This window comes from Propithecus coquereli, unplaced genomic scaffold (genome assembly GCF_000956105.1).
Source record: "Propithecus coquereli isolate 6110/MARCELLA unplaced genomic scaffold, Pcoq_1.0 Scaffold168, whole genome shotgun sequence".
Classification (NCBI taxonomy): domain Eukaryota; kingdom Metazoa; phylum Chordata; class Mammalia; order Primates; family Indriidae; genus Propithecus; species Propithecus coquereli.
The window spans coordinates 3480490-3506337 of NW_012141413.1; the positions used below are offsets into that span (position 1 = coordinate 3480490).

The window sequence follows — 25848 nt, forward strand, 5'->3', positions numbered from 1 at the left end:
GGGCAACAAAGCAAGACTCTGTCTCAAAAAAAAAAACAGTCGTTCTATCAGTCTTTTAAAGATACCTACGTCAATTTGATATTATAAATACATGACCAATTTTTCTTTGACTGTGAGCTATTTTAGATGATTTTTTCCTTCCTGAATGCGTATTTCCATTCCCCTTTTGCCTCAGGATTTCATCCTACCATGGTATGTATATGTATAGTATGTTTAATCATGCTCTACATATTACTTTTTTTTTTGCAAGAAAGTCTGTAAATTAAAATTTAAACACACTTCTAGGTAGCCAAAAGTCAATATTTAAAAATCATCTAGACAGTGCACAGTTGTTTAAAACATAAATGAATGTTGATTATTATCAAAACACATTTTAGCAAAACTGACTGTTCAAAAAAATCTTTGCAGAAGAAACTGACTCTTGTAATGAGGTAATGGTGCGCCCTCCCTCTTTCCTTTGGTGTCTATTGCTTCATGCATACACAGACATGAACAGTGTTGTCCAGAATGGTTTCCATTCAGTTGTTTTCTCTAGATATATGCTCTACAAAATATTTATGAAAATAAATACATACAGCTTGGCACAGCGGCAATATCGTAGCCCATAAGGTTTATCCAAGATGTGATTATTGCTAATTGAAAACTTTTCCCAATACCCCACAGTGATGACTTGCAATATAGTTGGCATTGGCAACTTTTGGCAGTCTCTATGGAGACTGAATTAAGAAATTTAAAAAGAAAAGAAATACATAGGAGTGGAAATTTTGTCATAGCCATTTACTCAATTCTTTGCCTCTCTAGCTATGATCCAAAAATTAAACAGATCCATCATCAAAAGTGAGAACTGTCAACACCCTTAATGCTGTCGAGAAATACAGGATTTGCATTAAAAGCTATGGAATTCAGTCTCTTCTCTTTGAAACAGGTGCCCGCTGAATGACACAGCCAAGCCCTCGCCCTCCTACCAGCGTAGATGGTAGATTGTAGATCTGGAGCCAATATCCTAAACAAGCATTTGCAGTCATGAAACTGCTCTCATAGATGCGTATAGTTCTCTCCCTTAATGAGCTTAAAACAGGTTTAATAAGATGAAACCTGTCTCTGGCAGAGAGAGGAGTGTGATTGATTGTGTTAGCACTAGGCAATGACATCGGTTAGTGCCAGAGATAAGGCACAAAATGAACATGTAATCAAAATTTCCAAAAATAATTCTGTAAGAATACATTTTGTGGTGTATGATGCCAAATGTCAATTTCTCAGTCCTTCTGACTCCTCTGGCACAAGCTCGAAGTAAAAATAGGCTGCCTCTGCCTGCCTCCCCAGCTGCCCCAGGCCCAGGACAGGTGGGGCTGATCTCTCCCTTCCAGGACGGAATCTGTTCAGGGAAATGCAAAAAAGCTAAAACAGCGTTCCTGCTATTGAAATTTTATAATCAAGAAAATTGAAATTGTGTACAGAACCCATGTCTATAATCACATTGTTACAGCAGAGAAAGACAAATGTGAAGTTGAATGTCAGCATCGAAGGAGGACAGGGCCCACTTATCAAATACATGAGAATCACAGAGTCTGAGAGAATTAGGACACACTGGACAAAATGGAAGCATTCTCTGGGTCAGAAATAATTAAGCCACATTCCTAAATTAAGTTTCTGGAATGAACTGGAGGGATTTGGGAGACATAAAATCTGAAATGCATTTAAGAGACTGCACCTCACCCATCTCAGCTAGAAATTTCAAGTCAAATTTGTTAATTACTATGGAGAAAATCAAACAATTTGGAGGGAATCAACCCCGTTAAAATGGCTTTGATCAAAAAGATAAAAAAATTATACTGGTAAAGATGCAGAGAGAAGGGAACACTTACATTCCTACACTGCTGGTAGGAATGTAAATTAGTACAACCATTATGGAAAACAGTATGGAGATTCCTCAAGAAACTAAAAACAGAACTACCATATGACCCAGCAATCCCACCACTGGCCAAATATACCCCAAAGAAAGGAAATCAACATATCAAAGAGATAGCTGCGCTCCCATGTTCATTACAGCAATATTCACAGTAGCCAAGAAATGGAATCAACCTAAGCGTCCACCAACGAATGACTGAATGAATGAAGTGTGGTAAATACAGTGGAATATTATTCAGCCATAATAAGAATGAAATCATGGCCAGGCGCGGTGGCTCACACCTGTAATCCTAGCACTCTGGGAGGCCAAGGCAGGTGGATCGTTTGAGCTCAGGAGTTCGAGACCAGCCTGAGCAAGAGTGAGACCCCGTCTCTACTAAAAATAGAAATTACTTGGACAACTAAAAATCTATATAGAAAAAACTAGCTGGGCATGGTGGCACATGCCTGCAGTCCCAGCTGCTCGGGAGGCTGAGGCAGTAGGATCGCTTGAGCCCAGGAGTTTGAGGTTGCTGTGAGCTAGGCTGACACCATGGCACTCAAGAGAGTGAGACTCTGTCTCAAAAAAAAAAAAAGAAAGAAAAAAAGAAAAAGAAAGAAAAAAAAGAATGAAATCCTGTCATCAGCAGCAACATGAATGGAGTTGGGGGACGTTATTTTAAGCGAAATAAGCCAAGCACAGAAAGACACAGGCATGTTTTCAATTATATGTGGAAGCTAAAAAAGTGGATCGTATGGAGAGAATTGATTGGTGGCTGCCAGGGGCTGGGAAGAGCAGTGGGGAGGTGGATGAAGAGAAGTTGATAAACGGGTACAAATATATGGTTTGATAGAAGGAATAAAATCTAGAGTTTAATAGTACAGTGTGGTGACTATAGTTAATAACTTGTTGTAAGGTTCAAAATTGCTGGAGGAGAGGAATAGGAATATTCCCAACCCAAAGTGGGGGTGAATGTTTGGGGTGATGGATGTCCTTATTGCCCTGGCGCCAGCGTTACACATTCTATGCGTGTATTAAAATACCACACGCACCCCAAAATATGTACAACTATTATGCATCAATTAAAAAAAAAAGCCTGTTGGATCTAAAAGTGCTATAAAAATAAAGCTTATTTTTTAAAAAGTTGTAAAGGAAAGAAAACTGTCCCTTTAAAAAGAAACTACAAACGCGATAAAGTGAATTTACTTTATGAGACAGTAAGAGGTTAAACGTTGAGGAATGCATCCTTGTCCAGTAACTGGAGATGGTGTGGGGTCAGACGGCCATTGTCCCCAAGTGGGAACCGAGCCCGAGCCAGAGCCTGGAATCCAAATCCCAGGCAACGTTTCAGCTCTGGGAGGGCCGGTCGCTTTCAGGCATTGTTCCTCGCTAGAGCCAACGGTATTGGGTACGTTTTAGGGGGAGGACAGCTGGAAGGCCTTAGCTGTTACTTAATGTGTCATGCAGCGAACATCATACTTATTTTGCCTATGATTTACTAGAATTTTTTTAAAAGACACAGCATTTGCTTTATTTAAGAGGATTTTTCACCGTTTACCAGGCTTACACACACACACACACATTCTGGGCTGGAGAAATACCAGAATTTCTGACTGGGGAGATTTTCGCGGAGTGCTAAGGCTGAAGACCAGGACGTGTGCGCCCGCCGTCTTGATGTTTCGAACAGGAACGCGTGTCACGGAGAGCTGCTCAGGCGCAAAGCTGCGGGGATGTTCGTTTTGGGCCCGAAGCTGGCGAAGGAAGGGGGGAAGGGGCGGGGGAAGGACGGCCCCAAGCGCCACCGTCAGGGCAGCGCGACAACAACCCAAAGGCCTCCCCGAGCGCGTCCTCCAGCCTCACCCGCGGGGCGGGGGAACCGCACAACATCTTCAGGTGACTCACGCGCCTCACACGCACGGCGCATGGCGAGCGCAGAGGGGTTTCTGGTTGAGATCCACAGAGCGCAATCGCCCTCTCCAGCTTCTAACTGTGGCCAAGACTAACGCAGAATCCAGCAAACGTTTTTCTTTCCTTTCGAGATAGGGTCTCGCTCTGTCGCCCAGGCAGGAGTGCAGTGGCGCGATCACAGCTCACTGCAACCTCCAACTCCTGGTCTCTGGCATCCTCCCTTCTCAGCCTCCCAAGTAGCGGGGACTACAAGCGCCCGCCACCACGCCCGGCTGATTTCTAAATTTTTGGTAGAAACAGGAGTCCGGCTATGTTACTCAGACAGGTCTCGAACTCTTGCCCTCGAGCGATCCTCCCACCTGGGTCTTCCACAAAGTGTTGGGATTACAGGCGCGTGAACCACCGCGCAGAGGGCCCCAGTAAGAACTTTTAAAGAGAAACGTGGGCCGGGCGCGGTGGCTCACGCCTGTAATCCTAGCACTCTGGGAGGCCGAGGCGGGCGGATTGTTTGAGCTCAGGAGTTCGAAACCAGCCTGAGCAAGAGCGAGACCCCGTCTCTACTAAAAATAGAAAGAAATTAATTGGGTAACTAAAAATATATAGAAAAAATTAGCCGGGCATGGTGGCGCATGCCTGTAGTCCGCGCTACTCGGGAGGCTGAGGCAGTAGGATCGCTTTAAGCCCAGGAGTTTGAGGTTGCTGTGAGCTAGGATGACGCCACGGCACTCTAGCCCGGGCAGCACAGTGAGACTGTCTCAAAAAAAAAAAAAAAGGGAAATGTGCCAATATGCACAAGGGGCCTAGTTTTACCTCAAGACTTGCGTCCCCGCTACGCACTGCACCTCCCCTCACCACCCCATTGAGTAGCAGGCCACAGACCACGGCCAGACCAGGTGGCACGCTCCTTTTTGAGCTTGCAGGTGGCTCTGAAAAGAGCCTTTGGGTTCTGGGCGCACGGCGGCGCACCTCACTTGGAGCTGGTGTACTTGGTGACGGCCTTGGTGCCCTCGGACACGGCGTGCTTGGCCAGCTCGCCGGGCAGCAGCAGGCGCACGGCCGTCTGCACCTCGCGGGACGTGATGGTCGAGCGCTTGTTGTAGTGCGCCAAGCGGGAGGCCTCGCTGGCGATGCGCTCGAAGATGTCGTTGACGAACGAGTTCATGATGCCCATGGCCTTGGACGAGATGCCGGTGTCAGGGTGCACCTGCTTCAGCACCTTGTACACGTAGATGGAGTAGCTCTCCTTGCGGCTGCGCTTGCGCTTCTTGCCGTCCTTCTTCTGCGCTTTGGTGATGGCCTTTTTGGAGCCCTTCTTCGGTGCCGGAGCCGAGCGCGAAGGCTCCGGCATGGCGAAGCGGCTACGGCACCCAAACGAACACGCAATGCTGGCAGAGCGGGGCTATTTGTTATCTTTATATTCAAATGAAGGCTCCAAATCTCTCTCGTCTGATTGGATGGCCCTCTGCCCCCGGCCACCAACGGGAAGGAGCTATGTTAATAGGACATGGGGCTCTTCTTTCCTATTGGACAGTAGTGAAACCAATGCAAAAGCACGTCTGCCGCCGGCCGGAGCTACGGTTGCGCACCTTTGTCCAAGTCCTTTGTCTCAAACCGGGAGGGGACTTTTGTGTGCGTCTGCATCGGTGGTGGGGCTGGACGCGGCTGGGAAGGAAGGGAAAACCTTGCAGCCCAGCATCTCGGTCTTCTCCGGCTGTGAGGCAGTTACACTGGGCACTTCTTCCTGCGGCCGACAGCTGGGGAGCGGGAGCTGATGCTTATTTAAGGGAGATGCGGGTGGGAATGGCGGCTTGCAACAGTCTTAACTAGTTATTTGCCCTCATCCCCGCCCCCCAAGGCCAAAGAGATATGGTCATTTCAGAATTCAAGAGTAGATCCAAACAGTTCATTAGGAAACAGAAAATAGTGCAGAAAATATGCTAAGGTATTAGACGTGTAGCCAGGCACAGAGCAGATTTTTAACTGGAGAGAGGAACTGAATGAATTGCAAATGAAATGCTAGTCCTTCGGATTGTTATTCAGGCCCCTGGAATCCCTTTAAGGTGACAGCATTAATGTCTTTTTTGTCTCCTAATAGATCCAAGAGGTAGGTACCAGTGTTGCTCTGCAATTACACCCATGAAGACACAGGCTTAGGGAAGGCACTAGTCTCTGAGTTGCCTTCCCTGTTCTATTAACTCCCAACAAAGAAACAAGGTGTGAAGAATTTTAGCATCACCTGCAGAGCTGGTTAGAAAAGCAGAGTCCTGGGCCCCATTCCAAAAGGGTTGAGTCAATCTGCATTTTTAAAAGGGGTGTGTGTGTGTGTGTGTGTGTGTGTGCGCGCGCGCGCGCGCACGCGCGCACAAGACAGTTTGCGAAGTCCTGGTTGGAGGTCATTTATCTGCCCTACCTTGGGCAAATTATTTACCCTCTCCGAGCCTCCATGTCCTCATCTGTAAAATGAGGCTGAAAGTGTAACCTTGACAGGGTTGCTTGAGAGTCAATGTTTGTGAAGCAACTGGCAGGGTGCCCAGAATATATTTTGTGCCAAATTCCTCTTAACTCCTTTCCTCCTTAGACTGACCCAGCTGCATGCAGCTTGGGCTGCCTCAGCTGAGCTCTGCTTATGCCCTGGGCAGCTCCGTCACATAACTGTAGCATGAGCCTTTCTCTCTCCCACCACAGCAGGACTAAGCTGTAATCCATAGGGCAAGGAGGATGTGGCTTTCAAGTGTGACTCTCCAGGGCCCAGCACAGAGCTTGGTACCTAGCGAAGGTCCGATCAATGTGTATCGAGTGAGTAAGCCTGTTAACTGAGGCAGTGCCCTCTGCAGTCAAGTCTGTCTTCTGAGGTCTGTTGCACACTTGCGACTGTACAATCTCAGGGTTCCCTGAGCTGCTCTGGACATACTAGTCTTTAAGCATTTTTTTAAATGTTTCCTTTTCAAATATGCAATGGGTTTAGCAAACATTTCCAGAGTGCTTGCTAGAAACTAGGTAACCCCTTAATATTAATAAATACTTAATTCAATTTCTTTTAACAGTTCTTTTAACAGCCCTGCAGGGTATGCTCTATGTCAGAGAGTCTCAGCTTGGTCAAACTGTAGTCAGGCTCCTCCTGATCCTCCTCCTAGGCCCATCCGTGCACTTCCTTGGAAAATCCAGTGTTAGCAAGAGCCCTAGTAAATTAGCTTCACAAGAACTCACCATCCTGGCTTCCTACTGGGGTGGGTAGATTTGGAACAAAACTTAGAGTAGGGCGGGAGGTGCTTCCAAGAAGGTCTTTGGGTAAGAAGTTAGTTGTCTTTCAGCGTAGCCGCTAAGATTTAGGAATTGCTCTGCCCCCCATATAGTGGCTGCTTGGTAGTGTCAGGAGATCAGCCCCAGCTTCTCATGGGTCATTGCTATGGACTGAATATTTGTGTCACCCACAAATTCACAGGCTGAAAACCCTCTTCCCCAAGGTGATGGTGTTAGGTGGCGGGGCCTTTAGGAGGCAATTAGATCATGAGGGCAGAGCCCTCATAATGGGATTAGTGCCCTTAGAAGAACAGACACAAGAGAGCTTGCTTTTCTCTTTCTCACTGCTACAGGTGCCAAGGGAAAATTTCCCCATCACCCACTGAAAGGTCACTGAAAAATTAACTGAGAAAAGGCAGATTAATGGGAGAAAAGGCATCCATATGTATTTGATCATAGTTTTACATGACATGGGAGCCTGTAGAATGAAGATCCAAGGATAGAAGGGAAACTCCATTTTTATGCTTAGGTTAAACAAACTGTGGACAGCTGTGCAGAAATATGACTGGACAAAAAGGACAGGATCTGATGCTAGCAGGCCAGATGGGGAACCCAGCAAGGCCTGTCTGTCTGAATTCCTCTTGGCCTCTCTGAACAGCATCCTTCCTTCTGGGTTCAGGGCAGGGCCCGCTCTGGGATGAGGGTCTCATGACCTACAGTCAAACAAGGTGGGTCACAGAATTTCTTTATGGCCTGTTTTTATACAGAAAGGCAGGGTGGAAAGTTAGAGTCATATTTTTAGGTGTTGTGTCTGGCTTTAGGGAAAAGGGGTTTTGGTTTCTATGACCCACCTTGGGGAAGATGGATTCTGGTTTCTCCGACTAGCCTGGGGGGAGGATGGGACTGAGAGACAGGAGGGCAGGAGAAGGTCAGAGAGAAACTTTTGCTTCAGAGGCTGCCTCTGAGGCCTTCATTTGGGGGCATTGTTTTCTGAGCTCCTACCTTGCCACGTGAGGACACAGTGGGAAGGCGGCTGTCTGCAGACCAGGAAAAGGAACCTCACAGAACCTGATCTCAGACTTCCAGCCTCCAGACTGTGAGAAATAAATTTCTGATGTTTAAGCCACTTAGTCTGTGGTATTCTGTTATAGCAACCTCAGCCAACTGAGACTGTTTTGGGATCGAGACCACATGATCTATTGACAGATGGAAAACTCACTATAGGGTAAACTTGAGATTTTCCTCATGAGAAAGAAAGAAGAGGGAGGGAGGGAGGGAGAGGGAAAGGAAAAGAAAAAGAAACAAAAAAAGCAGTGGTTTCTGGCTTAGCTACCAGGAGCAGGCATCTGTGCTGGGGAGTAATGGCCTGGAAGACTAATTTAAAAGAGGGTTGGGGCCTGGCCTGGAGGTTCGCGCCTGCACTTTGGGAGGCCCGGGCAGGAGGGCTGCTTGAGGCCAGGTGTTTGAGACCAGCCTTGACAACATAGCCAGACTCTGTCTCTACAAAAAATTTAACAATTAGTGAGGTGTGGGATTGTGTGCCTGTAGTCCCAGCTACTTCAGAGGCTGAGCAAGAAGATCGCTTGAGCCCAGGACTTGAGGGAGCTGTGATGATGCCACTGCACTCCAGCCTGGGTGACAGAGGGAGACCCTGTTTCTGAAAAATAAATAAAAATCAAAAGGGGTTTAGATTATTTCTAAAAACACATAAATACCTCCCCCTCCCCTCTTTAATGGTTCCAGAGTTCAGAGTCCCTGGTGCTGGAAGCCAGTCAATAAATGCATTGAATGAATGACTGGATGCAAGAAATGAGCCCATTTTTACATCTTAGACTTTTGTGCAGCCCCAGATGGTGCTTCCTTTTCTACTAGGATAAAGGCGTCCCGCAGTGAGTGCTCTCCACTCCCCTCATCCCCCAGCCAAGAGGCCAGGTCCCTTTAAAATTCTCACAAATAGGCATTTAATACAAATGGCATGGCGCATTGCAACGGCAGACACAGGACACATACATTTTGTGGTGTTATTTTCCCCGGAAGAGTGCTGTCTATCTTGGAATAGCTAAAGAAAAGCAGGCCAGATCCAGTCCCCGCCGGGAGGTGGGCATCTGCCTGGGGCCAGCAGCACCCTACAGATGGGAAAAGGACTAATTGGAACATTTTGGGATTTGGAGCTGGAGGAAGCCGGAGAGGCTGAAATGACAGGGTGTGCCATGGAGTTTTGCAGAGACCATGGGACCTCGCTTAATGCTTGCAATATTGCAAAGGAAAAGAGGCTTTGCGCAGCTTTGTCCTCTGCACAGCTTCCAGTTGGCATCCCGGGCACGAAGGCCTTCCTGCCACCGCCAGGGAGCATTTCCACCGGGACGTCTCCTGTGGCTCAGGGTTGGGTCGCCGGGGAGTCCCCAGTCTTAAAGGCACGACTACGCGCTGGGCCGGCACCTGGGAGCTCCCCAGCCGCGGTGAAGGCAGGTGCTCACCGGGGCCCAGAATCGTCCGCGTTCGGACCAAGGCGAGAAGGTAATATGGCGGGATTCCCAACGCGCACGTCTCAGACGCAGCTTTTGTACCCCTTTCCATCGTATTTCAGCAAATAGGAAAGAGCTGCAAGTACCAGAGGCAGGTGGAAAGGAAGGACAGGTGATGTGCAGGCGGAAGCGAAACCGGAGCGAAAGCAAAGTTGTGAGCACCAGGATGAAAGCACAAACTCCATTCGCGTCCTGCTGCAGGGACGCGCCCGCCACTCGCGCCGCGCATGCGCGGCGTCCCGGGGGCTGGGGCGGGCGCCCTCGGGGCTGAGGGCCCCTCCCGACCCGAGCAGCGGCCTTTGGTGGCCCGGTTCCCCCGCCAAGCCGCTCGGGCTCTACGGTAGGTTTCGGTGAACCGTTTTCCAGCGGAGTGGGCTCTCCGCCCCAAGTTTCTATCATACATTTCCTAAGCACAGTAATTACGTATCTTACGGGCTCTTGAATCTGGTGGCCTCGGGCAGGATTTGGAGAAGATACGGAAACCAGGCAACGGACGCATCACAAGGCTATTTTAACGGGAAGAATTTGTGTATTTTCAGGAGAGGTGGGCTCCGCCCTGGGAGAGGTAGGCGGCAGGAGTGCAGGGAGCCGAGCCCGAGGGCTGGGGGCCGGGCGCAGGGAGGGGAGTTTGGGGCTGGGCGGCCAGTTGGCTACGACCCGGACATACCCCGGGACATCCCAGGCTGGTCCCCACCGCCACCCTCCACTGCAAAGCAGTCGCATCCCTGCGTCACGCGCGTGTCAGGAAATCACGACGATGTCCAAGGACGGAGGAGAAAACATTAAGGCACAGACGTGCGTAAAATACAACAAATTCCAAACTCAGAAACAAAGCCGAGGGATGCCGCAAGGGGGACGGAATGAAGGGTAGCTTCGGAAAGGCACGTCAGCCAATCGGTTTGCGGTAAGGGGCGGGTAGGATTGAATTTGGACCAACCGAGATCGGCCAATTCGGACAAATGCTGGCGACGGCTGCTCCTCCCCTGTCTGCGTGAGCGGCTCGCCCCGGGTGGTGCAAGGGAGCGGGCGGCCCCTGCTCCCTTCAGTATCCAATCATCCGCGCACCGCGGCACCCCTGCACCCTGGTAACCCCAGCACCCCGTATCTAGCACCCCTGCACCCCCCAGCCCCAGCACTCCTGCGCTCAGGTACCCTGGCATCCCTGCAGCCGGCACCCTGGCGTCGCGCGCCCAGCGTCCGGCGGTGCCCCACGGCGCGGGACCCCAAGACCGAGCCCGGCCGCGATGGCGCCTCTGGAGGCGCGAGGCCAGCCTGGAGGGACTCCGCGGGCCCCGGCTGGTCCGCCAGCCCGGGCCAGCGCGTCACCATCATGCCCGAGGATGCCCAGCATTCGTGCTGCATCCGCGGGGGTGCGCGCGGGCGGGAGATGGAGACTCGGGTACCGAGACTGCGCAGAAAGGCCCTTCTCTGAGACACCTGCGATGTCAATCAATTGACGTGGTACCTACCCCCAACACACACCCAGTGACATCGACTTTTTTCTCCCAGGCCCGAACGAGGACTGCGCTCGCCGCCCCTCCCTGGCTTCTGTAGTCTTATATTTGAGCCTCGCATCCTGCGCGCAGCGTCTTCCTGGCGTGGTGTTACTGTGCGAGACAGAATGTGCCTCCGCCAAAGACGGATTGCTGAGCTGAAGGCTGCAGGAGACTTCTCTGCCCGCCCTCTGGCTAACGGCAGGATTTTTCAGAGGATCTTCGCGGGGCGAAAGGGAAGTTTTCCCTGGGCCCTGTGCCGTCCACCGTGGAGGCGGTCGTGAGCAGAGGGCAATGCTGGTGACAAACCAAACCGATAGTTTTCTAGAGCCGTGCAGTCAACCCACGTGACCTTAGGTGTCCCGCGTCTAGAAAGATGGCCGTCATTGACAAAGGCTCCGTTGTGGCCTCAGAGACACACGAACCCTCAGTGTGTGCGAGAACCCAAGTGCCCCGAGACAGCAGAGGGCGCAGCTCCGCCCGAGCTCAGAGGAAGGCCGCCGGGGCTCGTCCCGCTCGCTGGGCGGGGTCGTGATGGGCTGAATTGTGTCCCTCCGAATTTCACAGGCCCTGTACCCCAGGCCTCAGACCGTGACTGTGTTTGGAGACAGAGCCCCGGAAGAGGAAATTAAGCTAAACGAGTCCGTTGGGGTGGACCCTAATCCCACGGGACTGGTGTCCCCGTAAGAAGAGATTACGACACAGAGACACACGGAGTGGCGACCCTGCTGGACACAGGGAGAAGACCAGCCCTGCGACACCTTGATTTTGGACTTATAGCCTCGAGGATTGTGAGAAGATAAATTTCTGTCATTTGAGGCACCCAGGCTTTGGCACTGTGTTACGGCAGCCTGAACCATCGATCAGGAATGTTGCAAGCTGTAGACGGAAGAAAGCAGAGGGCTGTAACTTGCGTCTGAAGGCTGTGCAGGGTACCAAGCAAGCCCCTTTTCGGCTCCAGTCGGTGTTTCCGGTTACATCCAGGTTAAAGCTGGAGACCAGGTCCTGGGCTCTGAGCAGGAACACTATCATTCATTTACTCCAGTACCCCGGGCGAAGAAACCCCAATTTGCTTGGGTCAGGATGGTGGGCTTGTTTTAGAATTATGCATAATGACGCGAACCCTTGGAATTATTATTATGATGATTACTTTCAGTTTAGAAATACTGTAGGTATATTTGGATTTTCAGAATCTTATGGTTTTTGAGGAATGTTGACATCTGACATATTTAAAAGATTAGCATTATAATTGCAATTAAAATGAAAAATTGACTCCCTTTCCTGTGGTGGCCTCACATCTTAAGTTTTTTAAAAAGACAAAATGAAAAATTGAGTCATTGGTTGTGATGTGATTGTTTATGTGATTTTTATGTCAATATGTTAACATATTGTACAAATTTGTTATCCATATCGGATATTAAAGGCAACTTAACATTCACCATCTTTAAATTTCGTCATTCATTTTGCGAAAGTTATTTCTGCAGGCCATCAATTTGCTCAAGAGATCACTTGAGTCTGTATATTGTGGCTTGTCTCTGATCAACAGACTTTCTTATCAACCTTAGAACATTCCAGGCCTTTAGACAAAGCTTTATTTCTTTAACCAATTACAAATAAAAGACTCTTTGAACCCGCCTATAACCTGCAAGCCCCCACTTTGCGATGTCCTGCCTTTTCTGGCAAAACCAATGCTTCCCTTACATGTATTGTATGATTTTAACTGCAATGCCTGTCTCCCTAAAATGTGCAAAACCAAACTGTAAACCAGTCACCTTGGGACCACACTTGCTCAGCGTTCTTGGGTGCACTCCCAGGTTGGGGTCACACACATTGGCTCAGAATAAACCTCTTTAAATTATTTTACAGAGTTTGGGTTTGTTTTTTTCCATTAGCACCCCTAACTAGAGTGGGGCTCTGTGTGGTTGGGCCTTGCCCAGAATGCACTCTCTGTCTCCAGCTAGTGTTCATTTTATTTATTCATTTATTTGATAGTGGATAAAAACACATAGTATTGGCTGGGTATGATGGTTCACGCCTGTAATCCTAGCACTTTGGGAGGCCGAGGCATAAGGACTGCTTGAGCTCAGGAGTTCAAGACCATTTAGAGCAAGAGCAAGATCCCCTCTACTAAAAACAGAAAAATCAGCAGGGCGTTGTAGTGGCGCATGCCTGTAGTCTCAGCTACTTAGGTGGCTGGGGCAGGAGGATCACTTGAGCCCAGGAGTTTGAGGTTGCTGTGAGCCAGGCTGACGCCACTGCACTCTAGCCAGGGTGACAGAGCAAGACCCTGTCTCAAGACAAACAAAACGAACCCCACTTTATCACACTCTTATAGAAAATACTGATTTTTTAGTAGTTATCAATTAAATTCCCAAATATTTCACATTAATCAATTTAAAATACTATCTTGAGAAGAACAACTTTGCGGTGAGACATGTTCTTATTTAGTTCTTTGATACCAAAGCGATGGGAATTCAAGAGCCCAAAACTCCCAAGGCCAGCAAATATTTTAGTATTTTTTTTTGATGTCTATGAAATGTTAATACTGAGCAATAACTCATGGACCACTCCTCTTTGTCTGCTTACTTAATAGTGAAAAAAAGGAGTCTTGCTTTATTTTCCAATATCTTAACTAGTCAGAGTGTACATTTCTTCTCATGTCTATTCAATAATTTGTGTTGTTGAGTGGGCATATTTTTTCTTTGTACGTTTCCTTACCAAATTTTATGAACTCTGTATATCTGTGGCTCAAATATTCCTCATTTGGCCGTTTGCCTTTAATTATCATTCTTGATTATTTTCCTCAGGCACATCCTTTAGTCCATTATGAAGTCTGCTCATTTTTATTCTTTACTTTTCTCCCACCACGTTCCTAGTTTACCCAACAAATCAGCTAGGCTGGGCTGGAAGGCATCTAACCACTACTCCAGAGAACTAACCCCGGGCTACTTGTCACTCTTCCAGCCGCACATTTAGTGCATTTCCAAGTCTGTTAAATAGCTCTCATAAAACCAAAGGTAATACCTCATTAGATTTTGCCCTTCAATGGAATAACATTTTTAAAATTTAAAAATTGGGTAGTGTTAAATTACTTTTTTTAGGCGAATGCTTGCTTGTTTTCAAAATAAAAAGATCGCTCTTCCAAAAAGGTTCCTTTCCCTTCCTTTCTTCCTCCCTCCCTTCCTTTTTTTTTTTTTTTTTTTAAAAAGAAACGCTAACAAATACACCTGACAGGCTTCACCACTGAGTCCATGAAAGCATCCTCCCCTCCAGAGTCCTTCGACTCCAAGGCTGGCTCCCCAGGGGCCAGGAGGGCACGCGGGCCGTCCCAGGAAGGGTGTGTGCAAGGGGTGTCCCACAGAGGGCCCGCGAAAGGGACTGTCCGTGCAGGATGAGTGCAAATGGGGCACGTCCACGCGGGCGGTGCATGCAGGACGGGTGCTCTCGAGAACCCGTGCACGCAAGGGGTGTTCACGCAGGGAAGGGCAGCGCGAGACGAGCGCATGCGCGGAGGGCCCACGAGGAGCGGTGCATGCTAGGAAGGCCCACGCGAGGAGGTCCCAGGAAGGGAGGGTGTATGCAAGGACTGTCCACGCACGGAGGGCCCACCCAAGGGAAGGTCCGTGCAGGATGAGTGCACAAGGGGCACGTCCACGCAGGGCGGTGCATGCGGGACGGGCGCACGCGGGAATCCGTGCACGCCAGGGGTGTCCACGCAGGGAAAGCCCGCGCAGGCCGTTTTCCAGCCCCGCCCCCACCCACGTGGGCGTGCCACTGGAGGGAGGAGGCGGGTAACTCACAGCTCAGATCCTAGCAGCTTACAAAAAAATACTTTCAGAAATGGAATCTCCAAATAATAAAAAATATTTTGTTTCCCTCTTTCTCATGAGTCACTAATACAGGAAGTGACAGTCCCAGTAAAATTTCAGGATGCGAGGACGTGGGCCGGCAGGCGAGCCAGAGTGTGAAGAGCACCGCTGCCACGATCTGACGGGTGGAGCGCACGGCTGCCAGGACCTTGTAGGCGGAACGTAGCGCTACCAGGACCTTGTGGGTGGTGCGCACCTCTGCCAGGGCCCTGAGCCCGGCGCACTGCAGTCGGGACCTTGCCAGGGGGACAAAGCTGCCAGGACCTGGTCCGTGGGCGCACCGCTGCCAGGACCTGCGGGGTGGAGCGCACCGCCGCCAGGACTCCGCCCCGCGCGCGCGTTCCCGGCGCTGGTGTCGTCGTCGTCCGGGTCCTCGTCCCCGTCCCAGGCCAGCTCTCCGGCCCGCTCTCCGGCCGCCCCCGGCCGCCCCGGCCCTCTCCGCCCGCGCCCTCGCCGGCCCCGCCGCCCGCAGCCCTGGCGCTCCCCGCCGGCCCCGCCGAGGCCGCCTGTGCCCTGTGCCAGCGCGCGCCGCGGGAGCCGGTGCGTGCCGACTGCGGCCACCGCTTCTGCCGGGCGTGCGTGGTGCGCTTCTGGGCCGAGGAGGACGGGCCGTTCCCGTGCCCCGAGTGCGCCGACGACTGCTGGCAGCGCGCCGTGGAGCCCGGCCGCCCGCCGCTCAGCCGCCGCCTGCTGGCGCTCGAGGAGGCGGCCGCGGCGCCCGCGCGCGACGGGCCGGCCAGCGAGGCCGCGCTGCAGCTGCTGTGCCGCGCGGACGCCGGGCCGCTGTGCGCCGCCTGCCGCATGGCCGCGGGCCCCGAGCCGCCCGAGTGGGAGCCGCGCTGGAGGAAGGCGCTGCGCGGCAAGGTGCGCGGGCCCGGGGCGGGGGGTCCTGTGCCCTGCCCCCCCGCGGAGCCCTGTCCTGTGCCCTCCTCCCGGGTCTCTGCGGCGGCCAGTGCCCTCCCATCTCGCTGTCCCCGGGGGGCCCCTGTGCCCCTCTCTCAGGGTGGGAGTCTCTGCGGGGTCCTACGTCTTCCCCATCTCCGCTGTCCCAGCCCCTGGTTGGTGCTGTGCCCCTCCCCCGAGGGTCCTCGCGGAGCCCTGGCTCCGCCCACAGGCCTGTGCTTTCGGTACCTCCGCTGGTCCTCGCCCACCGGGCGCTGTGCTGGGTCTTCCCCCAGCACATCTCGTCTCCACTGACCCCGCCCCTCTCCCTCTGTCCCTGCGAAGTCTTGTGCTCTTTCTTCCTACGTGTTTTTCTCCCCCTTCCGCATCTTCGTGGTCCCCACCCCCAGTGTGCCCTGGAGGCCCCCTCCAGCTCCCACAGGTTGACTCCTCTCCCTCGCTGTTCCTTCAGGTGTGACGTCATTCGGAGGCTGGCCTCACCCCCGCCTTCCCTCCCCACCCCTCCCAACCCCCCGGTACAGGTTCTGGACCGGGAACAATGCTGTCAGCCCCTTTGGTCCATCGCGTGTCAATCAGCCTGGTCCACGTTCTTGCCCACTCTCTGAGCCACCACTCGGCCTGCCTGGGTGCCCCCTGGGTGCCCTCACCCACCCCCTTCTGGAATCTTCCCCGATGTTCTCCTGCCATTGGGCAGAAACCTGCCTTGAGAGTCTGGCTGCAGCTGAGTCCTGGGGGCCTGAAATCGTGCCCATGGGGGGGTAGGGTGAGGGGCACTGTTATTTCTGAGAGAACAGCCAGGTTCCTGGGTACCCAGGCAGTGGCACCTGGACCCTGCGCACCAGTGGAAAAGCGTACCTGGTATGTTTGGGCACGCGCCAGTGCCAGGCACTGTGACCCCTTCCCCACACTCTGGGGATAGCGTGTGTGCCCTGGGTCACTGCCCGTGGACACCAGAGGGGCGGGAGAGGTGGGGTGCAGCAGATGAGCTCCCACTGGATCCCAGAGCAGGTGCCCAGCCAGCCTGTGCCACTGGGCCCTCCTGCCTCCGCGGCCCCTGCTACCAGCAGAGTGACCCACATCCCAATTAGGTGGGGTGCAGGGAAGACCGTGCAGGCCTTTGCTACCGGACTGAGTGCACGCCAGATAGGGCCCACTCGTGAGCCCGGAATTCCAGAATCCACCTAGATGGCCGCTTTAGCTCCAGCACCCAGTACCATGAGAAACGTTTTAACTGGGTGTATGTTGCGGTCTGTAGACAAAGAACATGCGCTTGGGGGTTGTTTCTGGGACAGAGTGTTAGTGCAATCAGCTAGTGTGATGTCCCTCTGGATGTGGTGGCAGGGGGACCCAGACATTCTGCTCACTCTCAGTAACCAACCTCTCTCTCCAGGAGAACAAGGGGTCCGTGGAAATCATGAAAAAAGACTTGAACGATGCCCGGGACCTGCATGGCCAGGCAGAGTCAGCAGCTGCCGTGTGGAAGGCAAGCGGGGGTCCTGTGGCAGCCTCTGGGTCTGGGTAAACTCGGGGATCTCGGTCTCAGGGCTCTAGACTAAGGGCCAGGTTGCCGAACCCCAGGCTGGATAGTTGTGGGAGGGGCCTTTGGACTTTAATGAGCTCCAGGGTATTTTTCTAGGCTGTGTTTGTATTTCCCAAGTAGAATCTAGCTAAAGTGGGTGGGGTCCTCTTTTTCTCCCCACATTTGTAGGTGATTTGCTTCATCCAACTTCCTTTTTGTGTTTTATTTAAACACATTTGTAACTCTTTTTGTAGTACTCTTGGTTCTGATCTGAGAGCTGCCCTTTATTTCCCAGGAGAACCATCTGTGTGCCCAGAGGACTTGCTCAGTCTTAGTGTGTTTGGGCAGCTGTAACGTACTAAACTATAGAAATTTATTGCTCATGGTTCTGGAGGCTGGAAGTGCAAGATCAAGGCACTGGCAGATTTGGTGTCTGGTGAGGGTCTGTTTCCTGGTTCATAGATGGCGGCTTCTCACTGTGTCCTCACCTGGCAGAAGAGGCGAGGGTCTCTCTGGGGTCCCTGATTTAAGGGTACAAATCCCATGCATGAGGCACCACCCTCATGACCTAATCACCTCCCAAAGGCCCCACCTCCTAACACCGTCACCTAGTGATAAGGATGTCACTATGGGAATTTGGGGGGAGACACAAACATTCCAACCGTAGCAGCATTGCTTTTCTCAAGGTGACATCACATATTAGTTTAGACTCTCTTTGGCGACTTTTTCTTTGAGTATACTGAATCTGTACTAGTTTCTCCAGGTTTCATAAATCCCCTAACCTTTTTTTTAACATATGGAAACAAAGCACTTTTCTTTTTTGAGATAGCATCTTGCTCTGTCACCCTGGATAGAGTGCCGTGGCATCATCCTAGCTCACAGCAACCTCAAACTCCTGGACTCAAGCGATCCTCCTGCGTCAGCCTCCTGGGTAGCCGGGACTACAGGCATGTGCCACCACGACGCCCTGCTGATTTTTGTTTTTAGTAGAGGGGGTCTCGCTCTTGCTCAGGCTGGTCTCGAACTCCTGAGCTCAAGCAATCCTCCCACCTCGGCCTCCCAGAGTGCTAGGATTATAGGCGTGAGCCACCGCGCCCGGCCATAAAGCACTTTTAGAAACTACGGAAGCTCTTGGATTGTGGGCCTGCACCTTGGGGCTGAGGCGGCCCATCCTGTCCTGTGTTGGGATGTTCTGTGCTCCTGGTCCAGCCCAGACTTTGCCCACTCCACAGCAGCCTGAGATGCAGGCCTCCCTCAGACAGTGGCAGAGAGGTGACAAATTGGGTCCATAATGCTACTTGGACCCCTGGCAGCCCACGCTGCCCTTGGGGGCTCCTCTGAACTTCCCCCTGCTTCTAAGAGAGGCACAAACTGCCGAGTGCAGGTGATGCTGGGACGTTCTGGGGACCTCTCATTTTTCAATAACCCTGTGTTACCCCAAAGGACTTGTTTTGGCTCCAGATTGTAGCAGATCAGGGCTTTTAACTGGACCTGTTTTGGGGGGTGGCGGCGGAGACGCTGAGAAGAGAGAAGCCTTCTAAATTCAAAGGAAGAAATTAGTGGCGCGCCACATCGGCCAACCAGCAGGACCCGGCTGTCATTTGCATTTCTCTGTCAGCCCCAAAAGCGTAAGCCTCTGTGACGCTCTGCACAGGGTGGCCAAGGGCCAGGTCAGAGACACTGGTGAACCCGAGTGAAGTCAGAGCAGCACCTTGCCGTAGTCGCCTGTCTGTAGGGTCAGGCACTGCAGGCTGGCCGGGGAGTGGCGCGTGTGAACGTGTCAGTGTCAGCTGAAGGCTGACGGGATGGTTTTCAGCCCTCGGGAGTTCCGGTGCGGGTGCGGCAGGGAAGGTCCGCGGAAAAGCGGTTGTGTATTATGACGCGACAGTCACGTGCCCGACAGGCCTTGGACCCAGCAGAGACTCAGGGATGTGCCTTCCCCTAGGCTGCTGGGAGGTGGAGGGTCTTCGTGCGCAGGCGAGCACGTTAAGAACACGGGGGGAGAGCGCCACCTCTCCCGGCTTAGGTCCCAGGGTGGGCCCGAGAGTTCCACTGACTTAAGGCAGACTCCCGGGGAAAAGCGTATGGATTTATTTAACATAAGTGCTGCGTGGCCTGGCAGCCCTCGTAAAGAAAAGCAGTCAGAGTCAAATGGTTTATGTACTGAGTTGGACAAAGACCAATGAAAGTTGTAAAAAAAAAAAAAAAACAAAAAAAAAAAAGCAACTACATTACCTGGGAGGCTTAAAAGGTAGAGTTATTTTAGCAAAATCTGTACCAAATTCCATGAGCCTCAACTTCCTGTTGTCCTTGATAATAATATCATTTCTGTTGGTACAGGGAGGGCATCTTTCACATGAGAATTTCTTTCTTTTTTTTTTTATAGAGTCTTGTTCTGTTGCCCATGCTGGGGTACAATGGTGTGATCACGGCTCACTGCAGCCTCTGACTCCTGGGCTCAAGCGATCCTCCCACCTCAGCCTCCTGAGTAGCTGGGACTGCAGACACACACCACTGTGCCCGGCTAATTTTTTCTTATTTTTTGTAGAGATGGGGTCTTGCTATGTTGCCCAGGCTGGTCTTGAACTCCCGGCCTCAAGTGATCCTCCCAACTTGGTCTCCCAAAGTACTGGGATTACAGGCTGCTGTGCCCGGCCCACGTGGGAACTTCATCTGCTTTTAAGAAGCAGAATGAACATCAGAACGATTTTCTTGCGCCTGCTTTTTTTTTTAATGCTTTTAATTCAAAATAAGTCAATATGCCACAGCAGCATGTCTTGGGGTGGCATAGCCTCAATTCCTTCTCTTCCCCCAGGGATAGGTGATGGTTGTGGGGAGGATGGCCCGAGGTGCCCAGCTGGGGCCCAAGGACACACGTGTCCTTTCCTGCCACCCGCCCCACAGGGCCACGTGATGGACCGCAGGAAGAAGGCCCTGACGGACTACAAGAAGCTGCGAGCCTTCTTCGCTGAGGAGGAGGAGCACTTCCTGCAGGAGGCTGAGAAAGAGGAGGGGGTCCCGGAGGACGAGCTGGCTGACCCGGCTGAGCGGTTCCGGTCCCTGCTGCAGGCCGTGTCGGAGCTGGAGAGGAAGCACCGCAACCTGGGCCTCAGCATGCTGCTGCAGGTGTGGGGCAGTGCGGGGAAGGCCACTCACTCGGTGGCAGGGAGCCCTTGCCAGGGGTACTTTACCAGAAGTCACAGCCTGACTCCGTGCACTGTGGCCTCATGGGGCCGAGTCTCAGGAGTGAGCGGGTGATCAGGGAGGGTGACGTCAGGGGGATTTGAGCTGAGGCGGGCCCGAGGTGTCTGCAGTCTTTGCACCCGAGTGCCAGACCTGGAGGGCCGCTGCCCGCCCTGGAGCTCTGAGAGCAGCCTCGGCCCGAGGCCCTGCCTGGGGCTCTGGTCCTTGGCGCTTCTTCTCACCCTCTGCCCGAGGCCCGGCCCAAATCTCGAGGCCCTCAGCGACCCACTCTGGGCTTTTCGCACCTGGGGCCGCCATGCTGGAACCAGCAGCTGCCTGCCTGAGCCACCTCCCAGTCATCCGTGCTGCAGGTGACAAGGCTTTGGCCTTGGGGATACAGAGGTCGGGGCTTGGTGTAGGGACATCAGGTCTCCTGAGTCTTGGTGTGTCATGCCTGGGACAGTAAAGATCTCTCTCTGTGTCTGCATCTCTGTTTCTCTCTCTTTCTCACTCTGTCTCACTGTCTCTCTGTATCTGTCTTTATTTCTGTCTCTGTCTTTCTGCGTCTCTCTCTGGCTCTCTTTGTATCTGTCTCTGTGTATCTTTATCTCTTTCTCTGTGTCTCTTTGTCTCTGTTTATCTTTGTCTCTGTTTCTCTTTTTTTCTGACTCCTTGTCTCACTGTCTTTCTCCTTCTGCCTGTCTGTCTCTATCTATCTGTTTCTGCCTCTGTATCTTTCTGTCTCTGTCTTTTTCTGTCTCTGTGTCTCTCACTCTGTTTCTGCCCCTCTCCCCTCCCATGCAGTGATGGCGCGGACCCTGCAGGGTCCCTGGAGCCCGAGGCGGAGGGGACGGATCCTCACCTCCAAGGGACCCGTCAGCTGTAGATGCGGGGAAGCGTCTCCAGAGCCTCCGCCTTCGGTTGTTCCGGATCATGCGTCTTTCAACACTGTTCCTTTTCCCTTCTCCTTGAGGCGTGGATGTTTTCGGGGCTGTAGACATTTCCCCTAGCGGCTAGTCTCTCCCCCACCTGCACCTGGCCCTCCCTGGGCCCTGGTCACGGCTCATTCCTCCATCAGAGACTCACCCAGCGCCTCGGGGCCCACACTTTCCTCCCGTGTCACCCAGCGGCCTCAGTGCCTGTGCATGGGGACATCACTTTGGCACCAAGGGAACCAGACCCCACACCTTCCAAAGGGTGCCTGGGACGGGCCTGTTCCTTGGGCAGGCTTTTGGGGTTAGTGTCTGGGAGAAGGGAGCACACGAAGGGTCCTGGGGCACGATTGGAACCCGGCTCCTCGGGAACAGAAAGGAAGTGTGACACTCGCTGCCCCGAGAGAGGGGCCGCCTGCCCTCGTGGTGGGTGTGGGCCCACGGCGCCTCCTCCCGGTGGCCCTGCCCACCTCCCTCCTCCCCGGCACCCCTGCTGGCCCACGTGGCCACACAGGAACCCTCCCTATGCTTGGTCCCCCCTCTCTTGTAGGGTCCCCCTTTCCTGGCTTCCCTCCAGGGGCCCCGGGCCCTGCCGTGGCATTTCATCTCGCTGTATCTTTGGCTTGTTCTTCCTATTTCCTCTGGTAGGCGAATCTCGCAAAACTCATGACGTAGCAGTAGCGCAGTTGCCTGCAGCATCCTCGTGTGTAGAGTAATTAGTCCAGTTCACAAAACTCAGCACAGGGTAGACAGAAGGGCCAGGTCGGGAACATGGACGCACACAGACATGTAGACTCGGGTGCTCTGGGTGATAACCAGGCCGTGGGGGGTCGGGGCCCATTTCCCAGCCCTCAGAAGTCCCCAGCCTTGGCATGATGGCTGTGAGTCTGAGCTGCCCGGCTCGTGGGCCGGGCTCTCGATGCCAAATAAAGTGGGTTTGCTCCAGCCTGTGTGCTCTGAGTGTGTGTCCACAGCGCCCCTTCCCCCTGCCCCGCCAGTCTCCAGTGTTAAAGGAAAAATTATCCAGCCGGGCTTGGTGGCTCTTGCCTGTATTCCCAGTACTTTTGGAGGCTGAGGCAAGAGGATCACTTGAGGCCAGGAGTTTGCGACCAGCTTGGGCAAAGAGACCCCATCTCTACAAAAAATAGAAAAATTAGCTGGGCATGGTGGTTCATGCCTGTAGTCCCAGCTATTCAGGAGGCCGAGGCAGGAGGAGCCCTTGAATCCAGGAGTTCAAGGCTGCAGTGAGCTATCAAGACACCACTGCATTCTAGCCTGGGTGACAGAGCAGCCGGAATGGGCTAAGACATTCTGAAACAGCGGTTCCATCCTTGGGTTGATACGCCAAGATGATGCCAGCAGAGTTCCCTGGGGAGACGCACCCAGGACGGTTACTGAGCCGTCGGTTGCTGTAGCTGCGGGAGTGGAAGGGGGAAGATGGCGGGAGCCTCCAGGAGAACGGGGCAGCAGAAATTGTTCTGCCGCAAGGCACACTCCAGAGTGCCCTGGGCGAGAGGCGTGCACGAGCCGTTCGCCTGGTGTCCCGGGCTTGGTGCGCACCTGCAAGACTTACCGGAGAACTCCAGGAAGAGCCCGTTCGACTGATGGTTTCCCAGATGCAGATGCAACTTCTCTCCAGATGCAACGTGCAGGGGAGGGCACGGCGGACAGACAGGCTGTTGCTGTCCCGGCTCACCTCTCTGGAAACCACCCCAGCCCCGCTCTGCCGTGGGGAGGCGGGGTCGCGGAACGCGCGGAAGAGCTACCCACAGCTGCGGAGGCTGTCTGGTGAGCACCACCTTGCCTGCGGAAACCAGGTGGTGCCCAAGCCATCTGCTGGTGTCACCCTCTTCTGCCTCCAGCAGACAGGCTGGGCACCACCCGGTTTCCACAAGCAAAGTGGTCAGGCTTACTAAAAACATTCCCTCTTCTATTCGACCAGGGGTCCCATAGCTGGAGTTAATAGAGAGAGAGTCGTAGAGGGTATCTGCAGTGTCCAAACCAACATGGTTAACACCCAGACTATGCAAGGAACTCCTGCAGGTCCGGAGGAGCAAAAAGGAATTAAAAAAGAAAAGGAGCAAGGTTTTGAAGAAGGCATTGTGACAGAGGCTGTCCTAGGCCCTGCAGACTGCTGCAACGGAATGCCATTGGTTGGGTAGCTGGTAAACCACAGAAGCTTATTGCTCAGGGTTCTGGAGGCTGGCAGTCTAAGATCGAGGCATGGCAGATTGTGTCTGGTGAGACCCCCTTCCCGGTTCATGGAAAGCCTGTGTCCCCATGTGGCGGAAGGGGTGAGTCTCTCTGGGGTCTCTTTTATAAAGACACTAACCCCTCTCATTAGGGCCCCACCTTCATTATCTCATCACCTCCCAAGGCCCTGTCTCCCAGTACCATTGCCTTGGGGGTGAGGGTTTCAACATACGAATTGTAGGGGGACACATTCAATCTACAGCAGAAGCCAGAAAGGCTTGGAGCAACGAAAAGGGTGCACCACGGAGTAAGGGCTTGACGTGCCAGACTGGCGGAGATGAGGTGCCTGCCCCCCACCTCCAGCACCCACGCCCTCTCATCTGCAGCACCGTCTGGCCAACTTTGTCAACCTGAGGACCCGGCAGGTCCATCCCTGGGGGTTACATTCCACACACCCCTCCCAGGCACGCAGGGCATGCACGCTCGCTGCACCGTTCTGGCGGCGGCGGTGGAGGGTGAGATGGGCAGACGGAGACCACCGAATACGCCACGGCCCTCGAAGAGGAGGATGAGCCAGACACGCCACCACATGGGTGAGTGAAATACAAAACACAGGGCCATTTACCCAAAATGCAAGTGCCTGCCCACCAAACGACTGCTCGTGCTTTAGAAGGGCAGGTCACGCAGATAAAACAAATGGAACCCAGCGGAGCAGCTGCCTCTGGGTGCGGAATGGGGGCGAGGACTGGGGAATGACAGGAATGACAGCGGAAGAAGGAATCAGGATTGCGTGGTGGGGAAGGGGGTGCTGTCCACCTGCTCCTTGGACTGTCTAGGGGCTGTCCTGGCTCAGGACTTCGCGTTTTGGAAGAGCATCTGATGAGCGTTTTCTCGAGGAGGGGCTGCAAGGCAACAGAATAACTAGAGACCTGCTGCAGTCACTGGGAAGGTGGGGTTCACCAGGTCCACGCTGGGGCAAAGGGACTCACCCACAGCACCTGTGCTCCACAAATCGCATCGCTCCAAGGGCACAGAGACGAGATGCTTCATTTCCTAACACGACTCTTACTCGCTTGGAGATGGATAATTCACATGAGACAAAGACTGAAGTGGTTTTTTGTTTTGTTTTTGTTTCTTGAGTCAGGGTCTTGCTCTGTCACCTGGGTAGAGCGCAGTGATGTTCATAGCTCACTGCAGCCTTGAACTCCTGAGCTCAAGGGATCCTCCTGCCTCCGCCTCCTGAGTAGCCAGGACTACAGGCACGTGCCACCACATCCAGCTAATTTTTCTATTTTTAGTAGAGATGGGGTCTTGCTCTTGCTCAGGCTGGTCTCAAACTCCTGAGCTCAAGTGATCCTCCCACCTTGGCCTCCCAGAGTGCTGGGATTACAGGTGTGAGCCACTGCACCTGGCCTGAAGTCTATTACATCTGTGTCCATGAAGAGGGCTGTGTTAGCCAGCCACTTCTATTTGACAAATAAATCTTCTCAGTGTTTATAAAAACATTGAGAAATGAAGAAATGTCAACTGTCTGCAATACAGCACCTGCGTATGTCAGCCAGTCAGAATTAAACTCTCACAGGACAAAGTAACAATCTTTAGTCTTAGGAGAGTTTCCCAAGACATTTTTGTACACATAAGAGTCTATAGATTTAAAAAAAAATCACACCATATGACCCAGCAATCCCATTGCCAGGTATATATCCGAAAGAAAGGAAATCAGTATATCGAAAAGATATCTGCTCTCCTGTGTTTACTGCTGCACTACTCACAATAGCCAAGATTTAGAAGCAACCTAAGTGTCCATCAGTGGATGAATGGATAAAGAAAATGTGCTGTCTACACAGTGGAATATTATTCAGCCACACAAAAAGAATGAACTCCTGCCATTTGCAACAACATGGGCAGAACTGGAGAACATTGTGTTAAGTGAAATAAGCGAGGCACAGAAAGACAAATCTCGCATGTTCTCACTCATACGTGGGAGGTAAATAATAAAAACAATTGCTCTCTGGCCGGGCGCAGTGGCTCACGCCTGTAATCCTAGCACTCTGGGAGGCCAAGGTGGGAGGATCATTTGAGCTCAGGAGTTCGAGACCAGCCTAAGCAAGAGGGAGACCCCCGTCTTTACTAAAAAAATAGAAAGAAATTAGCTGGACAACTAAAAATATATACAGAAAAAATTAGTCGGGCAT

General features: G+C 52.6%; 2 protein-coding genes across 2 annotated transcripts; one reads left to right on the forward strand and one right to left on the reverse strand.

The window, feature by feature from the left end:
• Positions 1 to 4758: 4758 nt before the first annotated feature.
• Positions 4759 to 5144, reverse strand: LOC105808155 (histone H2B type 1-B). The gene has a single exon (XM_012641724.1). It carries the CDS (start codon positions 5142 to 5144, stop codon positions 4764 to 4766), a length of 381 nt encoding a protein of 126 aa, XP_012497178.1. The 3' UTR covers positions 4759 to 4763.
• A 4644-nt stretch (positions 5145 to 9788) lies between these two features.
• On the forward strand, positions 9789 to 22396 carry RNF187 (ring finger protein 187). The gene is made up of 6 exons (XM_012641683.1): positions 9789 to 9901; positions 10657 to 10931; positions 15153 to 15787; positions 17217 to 17309; positions 20250 to 20471; positions 21333 to 22396. The coding sequence occupies exons 1-6, from the start codon at positions 9789 to 9791 to the stop codon at positions 21333 to 21335; spliced, it is 1341 nt and encodes a 446-aa protein (XP_012497137.1). The 3' UTR covers positions 21336 to 22396.
• The last annotated feature ends 3452 nt before the right edge of the window (positions 22397 to 25848 follow it).

Coding starts and splice junctions, on each gene's coding strand:
- LOC105808155 (XM_012641724.1), bottom strand. CDS start 5,144: ATGCCGGAGCCTTCGCGCTCGGCTCCGGCACCGAAGAAGGGCTCCAAA.
- RNF187 (XM_012641683.1), top strand. CDS start 9,789: ATGCGCGGCGTCCCGGGGGCTGGGGCGGGCGCCCTCGGGGCTGAGGGC. Junction 9,902..10,656: donor CAAGCCGCTCGGGCTCTACG/GTAGGTTTCGGT, acceptor TGGTAACCCCAG/CACCCCGTATCTAGCACCCC. Junction 10,932..15,152: donor TTCGTGCTGCATCCGCGGGG/GTGCGCGCGGGC, acceptor GGCGCACTGCAG/TCGGGACCTTGCCAGGGGGA.